Source organism: Hermetia illucens, chromosome 2, assembly GCF_905115235.1.
Source record: "Hermetia illucens chromosome 2, iHerIll2.2.curated.20191125, whole genome shotgun sequence".
Lineage (NCBI taxonomy): Eukaryota > Metazoa > Arthropoda > Insecta > Diptera > Stratiomyidae > Hermetia > Hermetia illucens.
This window is the reverse complement of record NC_051850.1, coordinates 30,993,924-31,009,952: the sequence shown is the minus strand read 5'-3', so window position 1 is coordinate 31,009,952 and position 16,029 is coordinate 30,993,924. Positions and strand designations below refer to the sequence as shown.

The 16,029-nt window shown below is 44.5% G+C and overlaps 1 protein-coding gene across 1 annotated transcript; it reads right to left on the bottom strand.

Moving 5' to 3' along the window:
- Window positions 1-478: 478 nt before the first annotated feature.
- LOC119647825 (hexamerin-1.1-like) lies at window positions 479-3,281 on the bottom strand. The gene is made up of 4 exons (XM_038049063.1): window positions 3,134-3,281; window positions 2,993-3,076; window positions 2,640-2,932; window positions 479-2,583 (listed from the first exon to the last, which is right to left on the bottom strand). The coding sequence occupies exons 1-4, from the start codon at window positions 3,228-3,230 to the stop codon at window positions 553-555; spliced, it is 2,505 nt and encodes an 834-aa protein (XP_037904991.1). The 5' UTR covers window positions 3,231-3,281; the 3' UTR covers window positions 479-552.
- Window positions 3,282-16,029: the final 12,748 nt, after the last annotated feature.

The following is a 16,029-nucleotide window of genomic DNA, read 5'->3' as shown; positions in this document are numbered from 1 at the left end:
TTCAGCTGTACTCGAATCTCCCAAACAGTATCCTGTCTGAGAATACTTGCAGAAGTTGTCAGTTTCAGCAGAAGTTAGAAAAAGCGATGATTCTGGGGATCATCGATATTATTAGAGGCTTACTCTCATCCTATACACAGATTTCGGTCTGTGTATGACAGGCTAAGATTTTAACCCCTTAGACTGTCATGTCTTGATCTGGATTCGGAAGATACGGGTTACTGGGCCTCAAATTTTTATCGCCTTTCCTTGTCTCTTTTGAAAATAAGGAAGAGAACAAAGAGTCACTTTGGAATTAATTCTAACTACCCATGGGACACTTATTAGACTATAATGATTGTATCTGTTTCCCCTACGTTTCCAAAAAGTTTCGCAACGATCTTTAGTGGAACACCTATCTACCTAATAAGCCATAGTGGAATCGGTATTTTCATAGAACACTCTGCATGGCCAGGGAGGTCAAATTAAACCAATCAAATTGGAATGCTCGGAAAACTGTATTAATTAAAAGGAACAAATTAAGAGCCCTAAAACTAAAATCGATTAAACCATCTAAACCATTGTCATTTTCATTCGCATCATGTCCATAATATTCGTGGTGTCCGTCAGAGTATTGCGGGTATCCGCAAAAGTATCGTGTGTATCCCAAACGCCCACTGTTCTAGGCAAGACGCCAACATCCTTCACTGTTCCGCCAACATCTAACGCATTCAGCACGAGGTTTGTGTCATCATCGTGGAAGATCAGTACATCCTTGAAAAGCATGTTCTTTGTGTAGAATTCGGTCTCATCAATGCGACGATCGAATGGGAATCCTAGAGAGAAATCATCAACCTCATTGATAAGAGTTCGTTTTCCGCAGATGATAGTATGGTCGAAGTCGCGTTTAACAACATCCTTGGCTTTGGTGACAATAACGAAGAGTTGCATTGGCATACCTCCCACCCAGCCCTTAGGAAGTACCAAACGGTCTGGGAATCCGCAGTTAGCCTCATCAACATGCATATCAACCAACTTATTGACATCGCCATTCAACAGGACTAATTTGTAGATGTCCATGATGGATGTGCGGTCCTTGACGGTGTAAACGAAGTCTCGCGAGTCTCTCTTGATTGTGACCTTACCGACAGTGGTCAGGTCGTATGTGAACTTGTCGAGTTCGACAAAGTTGTCACGGTTGTACTTAATTTTTAAGATTTTGCCGTCTGCGTCAAATTTAGGTCCTAGGAATGTTCTGATCACAACCTTTTCTGGACGATCTACAGTGAGGTCAATGTTAATCGTGAATGGTTTATGATTGAGTCGCATATGCCTGGCTACTACGAGTTTATCCATTTTTCCTACGCGGTCATCACCCAAGTGGACATCCTTCGTTTTCAAGCTATCCAGGTTTATCATCGTACGCAAATCAACATCGAATAGGTCGAAGTAGGTGATTAGTTTTGTTGTACGAATGTTGTCGACATGAACTGCATCGAAGAGAAGATCGGTCTTTGTGTACGTCGGTAGGTAGTCCTTGAACATATAGACCATCTTCATGATCTTTTTGTATAGTTGGTATATGACAGGATCGCGAAGGGCAGTTTCGTAGTGATCGACTACGCTTGGAGTGAGCTTGAAATCGTCGACATTTTTGACGTATCCCCCACCCAAAAGTTTGACGAAGTCTATAATTAAAGAGCCATAGTATCGTTTGTTGACGGAGTCGATATTCCATTGGATCATGTTTCCTAGAATATCAATGGCATCAGAACGTTTCAAGTCAACCTTTCCACCGTCAATAGTTATGGAGTATCCTTGGTCAATGGCATCTCGAATCCTGCGTGCATAGTCATCAACTCGTTTCATCAGGAAGTAATCACCAGTCTCACGGATGTCATAGTAGTTCTTTCTCACTGTGACTGGGAGTCCGTTCTTGTAAACCATCATCGGATTGTATCCAGTCTTGATGTAATCCCATAACGAAATGTCCTTGATGTGACCCAAACCGTTGGACAGACGTTCCAAATTGTAACGAGCCAGAATCTGTTGAATGAAGTACAAATATTTCTCGCCACGACGTTCCTTGAACAGGTTGAAATCCTTTCCTCCAATCCAAGATGCGAAGTCCATATACATGAAGTAGTGGTACAAATTCCAACCGATGTCTTCCATTAGATATGCCAATTTGCCTTCATCATTCATTGTCATGTAGTCCTTAGTGTATTTGTTGAAAATGACTAGATCTTTCTTGTCAACAACGGTGATATCCTTGAGTTTCAATGCCTTGTCAATTGTCATGCTCGTATGGAACTTGTATGGGAGAATTTCGTAAAGTGCAGGTACTTTCACTCCAACCATATCGTCGCGGTGGAGGACAGCGGCAATTAAGGCATGAACGAACAATTCTTCGTTGATGAACTGGCGCGCCCAAAGGACATTCTTTTGGAAGACAATAAAGTCCTTTGAATAGTAGAATAGATGGAAGAGAAGTTTCATTTGATTCCGATGTAATTTGTTGGTGACTGTGAATACAGTGCCTCGTGGAAGGATGACATTTTTGTTCTTCAACAATCGGAAGAAGTCGATGACTTTGTCGAAATTCTGAAAATTTGAAGAGGATTATAATTTGTGATGATTGCAAGGAGTTTTTCATTTACCTTATAATAAATTTCTTCCTCGACAATGTGAACATTGTGAGTTACGTCATCTACGTGCAGAGGCTTGTGCACATCCATAAGAACATCGAGAATGAACTTCTGTTTCAGTAGCAAGTGCTTGTCCCCAAGGATCTTCAGTTTTACATCGTCGTCGTATTTTACATATTTTTTGTCCATGTTGTCAACGGTGCGAACATCATCAACAGTTTTAAGTCCCACTTTACCAATGCCAGGGTAACCTGTATGAAGACCCCAACCGAGTTTATCAACGGTGTCGACGGTTCCAACGTCATCTGTGAATTACTTGGGACATAAAATCTTCCAGAAAAAAAAAGGAGCATAAGGAGGCTTACATAGATTTCTATATTTGCTAAAATGAACATCATCGTCCAACCCGGTATCGCCCATCAAACGACCTCCGGTCCATCCAGTGCGAGCTAAGGATTTCCAAATTTCAATCTCCAACGGTTCCAATGGATTTAACTTATACTCACCACCTCCTACCCCATATCCATGTAGCTGGTCCCAAACAGAGTCCAACACTGCTGCAGCCGAAGCCAAGCAAAAGGCTAACACCACAAGTGACTTCATCCTTCCTCCACTAGGACGGGTTCCCACTGATGCCGCTGTACTGGCAGGTTTAGCCTTTTATAGGCCTATTCCACTGAACTATCACCAGCAATTTCAAGAGAGTAAAAAAAAATCCACTGTTTTGATTAGCTCCCCTGGCTCCATTATTTGACCCCTAGAGGGTTAGTCAACAAAAAATTATTGGTTTTATTTGCGCATGCATGTCGTTATTAAAAGTTACTTCATTTCTTTCTAAATCACCGGACAATTAGTGATCATCGAAAAGACGATTGCATATTTTCATGGTTGGACGGAGAGACCCGAGATAAGGTGTGCACAGAAAGTAACACAATTAATTATTTTTTGTCCAGAAATAGGAAGACACTGTAGCATTCCCATCGTTATCAAGGAACGTATGCTTATTTTTTGTGTTGACCTTGATACACCTTTCCTATCACAAACAGCTTCTAATCTGTGTTTTGTTGCCGAAAATATATTCTTGTGGTGTTTAGAAATCCAATATCACGAGGTGCGCTATATTGTTTCCTATTTTCTTAACCACATACCCCAATCAAAATATTTTGTTCGAGAAAATAAAACAATTTTATGAGGTAAATTTCAATCTTTTCTATAGTATCAAGAATGGATAGAGGGCATAGGAAAGAAAAGAACGAGAGTTCATTATCATTATCAGGAAAAAATTCGACCCCTGTTGTACTCTAAACGGTTAGGGCGAACAATCATATATCAAAGTTTCTTCCAATAAAATATCCAGGATCCGCCAAAATTCTATCTATGGCACAAGTTACCTTAGATAAATTCCTTCTAGAATGAGAAATGCACAAGGTTCCAAGAGATACTAACGTAGTTTGGAACTATTATTTTTTGAGACATGAGCAAAGGAAATAATTCTAAAGTTACGTACGTGCTCTTTTCAATACCCATGATGAAGCATAAAACCTGAGAAACGCCAGCTGAACCAACAAAAACAGCTCTACTACCATACCTTATCTCCACCTTTATGGTGGTCGCTAAGAGTTCTTCCTTAATGGAAAACTGTAGACGGAGAAGAATGAAGACAAGTTTTCTTCGCCTAAAAACCGCCGCATAAACGTTGAAGCTACAGCAAGCGCATGTGGAATTCACACCCATTAAAAACCACCCCCAGCCCCCAGGACTACCATTTAGGTATTTCTTCGCGGGGTAGGTCTACCCTTAGCGACTCGTCCTTCCTCCTTTCGGCTTTTCTACTTCTTTGCTCCTTCAGCAACTCCTACTGTATTTTCACGATTGCGGAGCAACCGTAAGCCAGTTCTCCTTGGACCTCAGCATCTCTGCAATTAAGTTCTCCGGGCTCACGCTCCTGCCTAATACTTGGTGTAGGCTCCTCCCCTCCGTTGCAAATCTTGGGCAATGAAACATCACATGCTCTGGGTCCTTCAGTATCCCACCGCATCTAGGACAATTCGGAGATTCATGCAACACAAAACAGTGCGGATACTGCCTGTGGTAACCACCGTGTCCAGTGAGGAACTGGGTAATATGGTAGTTGGTGTTCCCATGTTTCCGCTCAAGTCACATCCTAATGTTAGGAATGAGCCTGTGCGTCCACCAACACTTCGTAGACTCGTCACATCTTCGTTGTCAGAGATCATGCGACTCTGACCTTGCCGCATTTCTATGCTCTGTGTAGCCCTCCATACATTTTGCATGTTACTACACACTCATTTCTTTAGCCAAGAATGTCGACAGGGATCATGCCTGCTACCACCAATACTGCCTCATCTGCTGTGGTTCTAAATCCACTGCAAACCCTCAAAGTAATCAGCCGGTAAACCGAGTTCAGCTGCTTCCGTTTCTACGTTTGCAAGTACCTCAGCTCACATAGGTGACGGGTAACGCAGAATGGAACGCATTACTCCATCTCAAAGCAATCGGCGACAGTGTTTCGGTCCACCAATATTCGGCATTTTTGCAAGTACCGCGGTGGCGCTGGCTTTCTTTTGACATGCATATTCTAGGTACTCAATTCGGTGTCAATTATCATCCCCAGGTATTTGATAGTTGGCTCTCATACGACCATATATCGACCGACTTTCACTTTCACAGTGTTATTTTTCTTGCGGTTGATAAGACGGCCTCCGTTTTTGCATCCGTCAAGGTAAGCCAGGGTTTTACCACTCTCACTGTTTCCGTCGCGCACATCTTCTGGGTGTTTTGCTGTAACAGCCACAGCTAGGTCATCAAGAAAGCCACCAACCCAGTTCCCACTGGGTTTGGGAAGAGCAAGCACCCCACTATACTTGATATTCCACAACAGGGGACCAAGTACCGATCCCTGTGGTACCCCGACTGTAGCAATGCACTATCCGGGGCGCTCATCCATCATGTGTCAGCTCATCCATCATGTGTCAGCTCATCCATCATATGTCAGCTAACGCCGCTTTAATTCTATTCCACTTGGCCGAATTGATTGTGTTTTTGAGATCCAGCAGCCGTCGGAAATCAGTGCGCCTTTTGACAGGTTTACTACCATGCTAGTTGCGTCCACCGTAGAGTGGGCACGTCGGAAACCAAACTGGCGTTCCGAGAAACTATTGCTGGCTTCGACGATAGGTAGGAGTTTGCTATAGATAACTCTCTCCATCATCTTCCCCATTGTATCCAGCGGGCAGATAGAACGATATGATGCTGGGTTTCCAGGTAGCTTGCCAAGTTTCTGAAACAACACCAACTTTTACTTTTCCACTAGACAGGGAATACTCCTTCTTTTAGGCACGCCCCAAAAGTGTTGGCGAAAAAGTCGGGCCTAGTCTGCACTGCCAGTTTCATAGCTCGATTAGAGATGCCATCGAAACCTGGGGTCTACCACATATTTCCCGCAGCTCCTGAACAGTTACTGGAGGTATTATGCCTCATGGCTTTCTGTCGAACCGTACCATTGCAGAATTGCAGAATATGTCCGGTTTGAGCGCCGCGGAAAACGTGTCCCCATCAGAAGTTTTTGCTGTACAGCCGAACATACTACTTGGCATTCTGCGAGAATTCTTTTTTGAGCTCGATTCGCTCTTTATTTCCATGCAGATTAATGATCGTTGTGAGTGTGGTCCTTACTGTCATGCCAAGGAACTCTACTGGCTAAAGTGGCACTCACGTATGTCAGGTCCACTAGAGACCGTAAACCCCTTCCCCGGAGCGTGTACGAGGCCCCAACATTCGCCAGTACCACGTCTAGCTCCGCGAATGCTTCAAAGAGAACACGTCCCCTCACATTAGTTGTCCGGCTACCCCATTCAAGAGCTCACGTATCACAGTCGCATCCAAAACCAGAGCGGCAAGCATCTGCTCATACTCGGCGAATGTAGCGCTGGGTGGAGCATAGCAGCTGTAAATGTGGACGCCTCTCACCTTCGCTCTGATGAAGCCCTCATCCGAGTCCTCCATTATTTCCTCGGAAGCCTGTTCTCCACAAGCCCATAGTGCTGCTTGGCCCGTTTGGTCTATGACCCAAATGCAGCCAACTTGGTTTTGATATGGCTCACTAATTATGGCCACATTGATGTTTTTCTCACGGATGGTCTACGAGAATAGATCCTGCGCCGCTTCGCATGGTTGAAGTTGATTTATGTATATATATATATAGTTAAAAGAGCCTACGAACCCGCTTCCCGCCCAATCGGACCGAGGGGCGACCAACCTAACGATGGGCTGAAGGCAACATCCAAAGGCGCACCACAGCGATGATGCGTTTCAACGGAAAGTGTGTGCGACCATTCGAAAATATATTGCTACATCCTGATTTTCGCAAACACTTCAAGCAATGACGCGGTTTTTATAAACTTCAGAAACATATTGATGTTAACTGAAAACAACAGTGTCAACAGTGTCCCGTTCCAACGGTACGACTACATCGATTATGAAACACGCTCGTTCTCCCTTGGAAGGCTGAACTAGATACTGTGTCGGCGGCAATAGTGTGATCCAACGACGATAGTTCCGCCCGATCATTTTCCAAGATCCTGTGCGGAGTATACTTATAATAGGTTGCCACTAAGTTATAATTCCACGCAAGGTTTTGATGGAGAATCTTGCAGGCGAAGTTATAACGACTGATGTACTCGGCTGGGTTCGCTTCAGGCACTTCTTCAGTATTCTGCCTGTTGTTATCCCCAATTTCTTCTCACGAGTAATGGGAAAGCAGTCAACCCTACAGCAGAGCCCCAATGCTACAGTGTCCCATGGTTACCTCCAAAGGTAGGGAAGGTATTTGGAGGGAAGCCGTGTATGGACATGCTTATGCGCAGGCCGAGTAGGTGGGAAGTAAACGCCCACCGTGAATAAAAATTGTCTATGGGAAGGATACCCAGAAATAAAACCAAACATGGAGGAGCAGGAGGAGAATGAAGTTAGGGTGCAGGGCTTCGGAAACCCAGTACCGGCTGTTTTCGGAGTGGGCAAGCGGACTCCTGGCCGTCGATATCCAACGACCGTAGTGCCTCAGTAGTGGGAACCTTGGCTACTGTGGCATCTAATGTTACAAGCGTACGGGAGGGACTGGAACTAGCTCCATTGACGGACCCGTTCAGATGGAGCTCGATTCTTCATAGATCCCCTCCCACACGGGCACAAGCCCCCACGATCGCTACCCCCAGTGGGAAGCGCATAGCGGGAGTCTTCGATGAGAAAGAATCGCTGACGCCGAATCACCCGAGCGATGTTTTAGATCTTAGCAGCCAAATAGAGACGGAGCTCATATTCAGGCGGTACGTTGGCTGTTATAATACAGACGGAACCACTTTCAACCAAATTGACCACATCTTGATTGATCCTCAGCCTTCATAAATGGCAGAACTAACAGGGGGCTAGTACAAGACTTACTAAAAGATTACTACCTCGTTGCGTGGTGCTTCCCGCTCAAATAATAACACCGCCTAGAATCAGGCAAGAGTGAATAGCCATAACAGAGTCCTCCGTAATACAGGGGGCCATAAATGCCGCAATAATCGCAGCTAACTGACGCTTTTGGGGATGAACCATTGACCAATGATCCGTATAACCACCTGCTACATGTTGGGCAATGCTACACTATCAAAGAACACAGGCATGTCCAGAAACCTATCGCAAACTTCGTTGTGTGAAGAAGCGATTTTACGGAGAGAAAAAGAAAGCCTGGGGGAACCAACAGGACTGTAAACCCTAAAAGTACAGAGAGCAACTGCACCAAACCCGGAGGTTTCACCAACAAGTCAGCAGGATGAAGCCTTATACGGTTCGATGCTCATCCTTCCAAAAAAAGGAACAAAATCTGATTTCCAATCATCCTCCAACTCCAGACACCCTGCTTTTGCGCCGGGGTCCACCAATTCGATATCCCTAAAAGTTGTCTGGTGTCCTGACCTACGTCATCACTCCATTTGAGCCAGGGTCTATCGCGTCTTCTTTTCCTATCATACATATGGCTCTTCGGGCTGGAGCGTCCCCACTCATACGGATTAGGTGACCCGCCCACCGTAACCTGTTGAGCAGGGTTTTGTCCACAACGAGACGGTCGTGGTATCGCTTATAAATTTTAATTATATTTAAATTTCGTCGTTATGTAGGCTACGGAATCGTCCGTCCTCAGGTAGAGGGCCACAAATTCTTCGGAGGATTCTTCTCATCAACGCGTCTACCTAACTACCATGACCTCGAAAGACAATCTTTTCGCAGCTACTAAAAAATTGTTATCGAAGTAATTCCGAAGAAGAGTGCCCGTCTTTACTGCAATAACTGTAGACGTGTTTATCAGTCTTCTGTTATTGCGAAGAAAAGGAGGAATTTGAAGTCCAAAGCGGAGTTGGGCAGGATTGTATTCTATCGCCGAAACGATTCTTTCCCTGTTCTGTCTTGTTCGGAGGACATTAAGGGCTTTAATGGACAATTATTTATCCTGGTCGCCTTCTCACTGCTGGCAGTGGCATTAAAGTCGATGTTACCCGACGCATTAATAGCCTTCAATGTTTTGTCCAAAATCTGAAATGCAGATACCTCAACATAAACGTCAAGTTCTATCTGTGGTACTATATGGGAGTAGTACATGAAAAGTAGCAACCACTGTTGCTCAGCGACTCTAAGACTTTGTTAACACGTGTAATCGAGGAACCTTTCACCAACACAATCTGGAAGGAAAGCTTCGTCGACTATCAGGGCAGCTCCAGCTAGATGTATTGATTAGAAAGATAGGTCACACGTTAAGAAAGGGGCGGCAACTCATTAGGAGCTATGATATATGAATCCACTATCACAGAATGACCAACGAGTACGTCGCCCTGGGAACACATGGCGCAGAAGAGCAGAGATAGTATTTAGGCTCATCGAGAATCCAACGATGACGCATATACGTGGTGGACACACTAGGCTCCTTTTAAGATGTATTAGCAAACATATTATCTAAATAGCTATCTACATAGCTTGGGTGCAGGATATCCTGTTGCCCAACAGTTTATTACCAGAGGTATCCAGTTCCCAAAGCTTACTATTATGGTGCTAAAGCGATGCAACTTTCTTTCTGGCCAAGCATCTACTCAACAAAGTTGTGGGATCATATGTCCACATTCATAGTATTTCTCTACTATGGAGCTCCGATATTTAATTAATCCGTATTCATTGCCTCAAATATGGCTGTTCATTTAGATTGTTCCAGAGCCCCATTTATGTACCTACGCCTGCCTTAATAAGGAGCTCCAGATATTTGCGCCGAGGCTACCAATTCGACATCCCCAAAAGCTGTCTGGCGTCATGGTCTACCTCATCGCTCCATCTCATGCAAGTTCAGCCTCGTTTTCTTTTTCTATCATACATTTTGTTCTTATAGACTTTCCGAGCTGAATCACCCTCACTTGTATGGATTAAGTGACCCTTTTTAGTCCACCGTCACTTACCGTGACCGCGTACGTCACTTAGTGCACTTAGTACCCTATAACCATCGATTCTTCACAATTGAAAACATCATGAACCAACAATAGCCAATAATTCTAGGAATCATGGTGAATGACGTTAAGTGGAGTTTTAATATTTTCCTTTATGCTGCATAAAAGCCTGCATGCCATCTCCTGGAAAAGTTAGCGATATTTTATATTTATCTTTTCCCTCCGAAAAAAAGCATTTCAAGCTGAAATCCAAATTTTTTCCAACCTTTGATATGGTCTGGACTTTATTCACTCACAAACATCATCAGACATTCATGCCCGTCTAGGCGCTTTTCACCATTTCCATGTACCATTTCAAAGGGCTACTTTTCTACAAAACAAATGTCATTCAACGCAAACACAAACATGTATGATGCAGGATAATACATAGTGTTCAAAGGAAAACGCTGAAAAACTAAACCCTGTGCTCGGAATTAATAGTTCAACTCCTATTTTCGCTTTTTTCAACTGTTTTATATTGTCCACTCAGCTCCGATGACAAAGGACGTTTTTTTGATATCCATGTATGCACCTAACAAGAAAAACAAAACAATTATTTTCACGAGTTTTTCCTTGTTATTCATGCATTTCGCCTCCATTGTTTTTTCTTTCATTGAGACATGGGATACATCGATGTGAGTGTGTGAACATTGTTACTGAAAAGCCTTCTGGGAATATCCTTGGATGTGCATACAAAGTTGACATTTTCGTAGGATGGAGACAGAATAATTTTGAGATTTGACGAAATACGATGACTCCTGCAGATGACTTTAGTTCCAACTATTTTTCTGGAAATTCGGATGAAATGTTTGTTGTTGAATAAAGTTGTTTAGAGCAAATGTCATTCTCTGTTTGTTGAATAGAATAGTTTTCTACAATTTCACTTGCAGGGGTTACAGAGGCTCAGGAAGTCCAATAATTTTGGTGTTCGAAGCGCTATCCAAGCAATTAAATTTGAATGGATTGAGAGACACTAAAATCAGCCCCATCCCCGATAAGACCAGCATCTACAATGAGGTCTTACCTATTAAGTTTACATATGGGCACTTGATGTCGAACAGGACCGAATAAAGAGCAATTTACTTCTACCCTTTTTAGTCCACGGCACTTCCTATTGACAAACTAAGCCAACCGACATAAAGAATGCCATCAATAAGATACTTTTCGGGCACTGCTGGGACGACCCACTTCTTAGTTCCTCTGTAATAGTGCATTCCACTAGAATGCAAAGTCATAAGCAATAAAGTTTTCACTCTTTCTCAATATGCGAGCCATCCGCTGATACCGCCGCCTTTTTATTATCCCCCGGCCTACCAATCATTCTGATCCTGTACAGTTTCTTTTCGTGCCCTCCCTCCATCCTCACCTGCCTGTGTTTGCTTTACGCTAGACTATGCTTTCTTGCAGCCCAAACTTAATGCTCTAGTTCAATGGTGCCCAGTTAACAAGCTGACACGGAATGTCAGCAAATGCCACTGGATATGCTATTTGCTCAAACCCCCGTCCAAATCCTTTTCCAACTCTTTTGGTAGACTTTCACAGCTGACCTCCTTTCAACCTTTAGATATAACCTTCGATGACAATCTTCGTTTCTACTTCCACTTCGTTGACATCTTCAGTGGAGCTTTCCAAATATCTGGTTCATCCTTTGTTATTTAATGCTTTTCAACTCCTTGTCAGAAACATCCTTGAATACTGCTGTGTGACCTGGTTCCCCTTCCATAACTGCAACTTACGCCCTCTTGAAGTCATAACGGAGAAATTCACCTGAACCTTTTTTCAAAAAGAGCCATCCCGTGTGGGTTGGGCTTCACGGCTGTGCACCCTCAACCTCAACATGTACCCTCTTCCCACTGTATAATTATTTGATGGACTGCTGTGCCAATTCCCATATTATTTCCAGTGTCGCCTCTTGTAGTATACGCAGTGCATGGGCAGATATTTTTGAAATCCTCTTCGCGGAGCTCAATATTTATTTTTAACATACTCCGCGAACTCGATGGGATGTGTGATGGGATTAAAAACTTAAGGACACAACGCAAACAAATGTTGACAAAGGATTGAAGCTGTATAGTAATAGCATTATGTCGACAGAAACAACGCTTCCGATATATACGAACTTCTTGACTCCCTTGATATTTTGCAAATCGGAATGAATTGTTAGACTGAAAACCTCGACATTATTGCTGTTCATCTTCTATTTGCTCCCTTCTCCCCAAATCCAGGGGCCATGACTAACAAACAGATATCATTAGTATAGTCCAGATATCTGAGAAACCTATCATGATAGATTGAAGGCTTCAATATCCTGCGGCAGGACAACCTTGGCGGACCCTGTTTTGAGATTCAATTTCTTCCCAGACCGGCGCGTCGAAAACCTTATTGAAAAGCAGATGAACCAGTGGTCTTGATGTCCACGCCTTGCGAAGGAGAATCCAGAGATGAAATCAGCCTGTCAGAATAATTTTATCTTCTTCATGTTGAAAACATGAAGTTTCCTTTCTTTTTTTTCGGAAAAATATTTTTTCCATTTTCCATGACCCCGGGGGAACTCGTTCAAGGTCGTCCACGATGAGCAACATCTGCAGGCAGCCGTTAATATTTCGACAGGCCGAAAGTTTGTCGGAGTTGGTCATCAGGCATCTCTTGGCGATAAGAGGGAGTTGGGGGATGTATCTCCTCTACCTTGACTCCTCCCAGGTGGTTGTCGGTACTACATAATAGCATACGTCGACTAGTTCTCCAGGGACTTTCTCGGTTCGTGCGTCACTAAGATCAGCAATACATGAAACTCAAGGTTATCCTATACGACAAGATTCCCAAGAGACTTGTTGCTTCCATCTGGTTGGAAACAAGCTCGTCCAATCCCTGTACTTTCCATACCCCAGGATCCTTATGACGATGACGCAAATCTTTCCTATTATTAAAAGGCGGGCTTCAGAATGCGGTTTGGAATCAAGAACTCAAAGGTCAATGTGTTCCGCTACGCAAAACCTGACCACCACTTGGACCCAGTCAACGCCGCCAATGAGCTCTTGGGAGAACTAAAGGTAAATGGTCTGACAAGGACCGACGAAGATATATCGACCGCACTTGAACTGCGCTTTAGCACCTGGTGAAAAAAATAAAAGACAAAGATGGCCAATGGATGAATCCTCAATGTCTGATCACAGGATAATCAGATTCGACATTGAGGGCAACTCCGAAACAAAAAGAATAATAAGGAATCCCAAGAGAACGGATTGGGAATCCTACACAATGCACCTGAGCAACAACATTGCTCACCTTCAAGGGGGCGGTGACATCAGGAGCGAATTAGAATTAGAAACGGTGGTGGAAGACCTCAACACAATCGTCATTGACGCATATGAGGCCAGCTGTCCGGCCAAGACAGTCAAGTCATCAAGGGATGTACCATGGTGGAACAGGAACTTAGCCAGAATGAGAACGGAGGTACGAAAACTCTTTAACCGGGCAAAACGAACCGGGGACTGGCGGAGGTATAAAAATGCACTGACTGCGTATAGCAACGCCATCAGGGAAGCGAAACGGAACAGCTTTAGGGAATTCTGTGAAGGGATTGAACAGATCACAGAAGCAACCAGGCTGTACAAGGCGGTAGCCAAAGACGAGGGAATATCCTCTGTCTGCTTAAAAAGGAAGATGGTACATTCACCGAGAATAAGGAGGACAGGGTACACCTGCTTCTCAGAACTCATTTCCCGGGGTCCTACCCCTCGGCGGCAGGCGACAATAATCTGCCTGACACCCCAACAACGAATAAAAGGGGAAGGGAAGAGAGCTGGAAACTAGCAAAAGAGGTATGCTCAGAAGCTAGGCTAAGATGGGCAGTGGGAACCTTTCAACCAATGACATCTCCCGGAGCAGATGGCATTTTCCCAGCACTTATCCAGAGAGGCCTAGGAATTATCTTAAAGTCTCTTCTGAGGGTGGTAAGGGGGAGCATAGCACTGGGTTACATACCAAGGGCATGGAGACGGGCAAAAGTGGTCTTTATTCCGAAGGCGGGTAAAAAGGATCCTTTTTACCCTAAATCTTTCAAACCAATCTGCCTAACATCGTTCGTACTCAAAACGGTGGAGAAGGTCATAGACAACTATATTAGAACTAACGTTCTAAAGCGTAATCCCCTACATCACTGTCAACACGCTTACCGGGCAGGACGGTCAACTGAAACTGCTCTGTATCAGCTGACAGAGGTACTACGGGACGCCATAGAAACAAAAGAAATTGCACTGTGCGCGTTTTTGGATATCGAAGGAGCATTCGACAACACATCGCACACAGAGATACAGGATGCCCTGAGCCGCAAAGGAGTGGGAAACACCCTGGCACTCTGGATGGGCAAAATGCTAGAAAGCAGACAAATAGAGGTACAAACAGGTACAAATTCTATTATCATGAACACCACTCAAGGCTGTCCACAGGGCGGAGTACTATCGCCGCTGATGTGGAGTATGGTAGTGGATGAACTCCTGGACGTGTTAACTAATACTGGAATACAAGTCCAGGGCTACGCGGACGACATTGTTCTAATCTGTAGGGGCAAATATGAAGATACCCTATGTGATAGAATCCAAACTGGATTAAGGGTTACTAGTGCCTGGTGCAGGAAGGTGGGACTGCGGATCAACCCAACCAAAACCACCATAGTACCATTCACTAGGAGGCGTAAGGTGGATCACCTGAAAGCCATAACATTACATGATATGGAGGTGAAACGAGAAACAGAGGTCAAATATTTGGGAATCACGCTAGACCAAAAATTACTCTGGAAGACACATGTCGGAAACACTTGTCGGAAAGCCACGAGGGCTCTGATGACTTGCAGATCCATAGCAGAAAAAAAATGGGGTTGCAGCCCGAAGATACTACTTTGGATATATACTGCAATAGTAAGACCAATGACTACCTATGGAGCGGTAATCTGGGCAGAAAGAACCCAACTCAGCACACAAGCCAGGGAATTACATAAGCTCCAAAGGCTGGCTTGCGTGTGTATCAGTGGGGCAATGAGGACATGCCCAACGGCATCCCTGGAGGTCCTTCTGGGATTAACCCCTCTCCATCTGCACATACAGATGCAGGCAAGGAGATCTATATTCAGGATGGCCGGTAGCATGAGTGAGGCGGGGAGCTGCCTAAATCGAAGGAAGATTGATATCCTTTCTAGGCGGTATCCCGAATTACTGATACCGAGGGACAACATGACAACGAGGTTTCACTTCGATGAGAAGTTTGAAACACGTTGGAGTAACAAGGCAAACTGGGAGAGCGTGGCTGCGACATACGGCTTAAACCAACAACTGATTACTTGGTACACTGACGGATCCCTCACAGCAGAGGGAGCGGGTGCCGGTGTCATTGGTCCAAGGAAAATGTACTTTGAGCCAATGGGCAGGTACACTAGCATATTCCAGGCGGAAATTTACGCCATAGACAAATGTGCCTCCTTTAATCTGCAAAGGAACTACAGGGAGCAGAACGTAGCTATTCTCACCGATATCCAAGCAGCGATCAAGGCACTTAGGTCCAACCAGGTGAACTCTAAACTGGTATGGGAATGCCTTGAGAGACTGAATACACTCGGCTCGTCCAACAAGGTCTGGATACTTTGGGTTCCAGGCCATGCTGGGCTGGAAGGCAATGAGGCAGCGGATGAGCTAGCCAAGAAGGGTGCAGGGATGCCTTTACACGGGCCAGAACCCTTCTGTGGAATCGGAAACGATTTCATGGCTATGAATCTAAGAAACGAAGAGAAACGGTTGAGGGAACTATATTGGGCGGGCCTACCAGGGATGGAGCAGTCCAGGGTGCTTATTGGGGGATACGAACCCATGCGTACAAAGGAT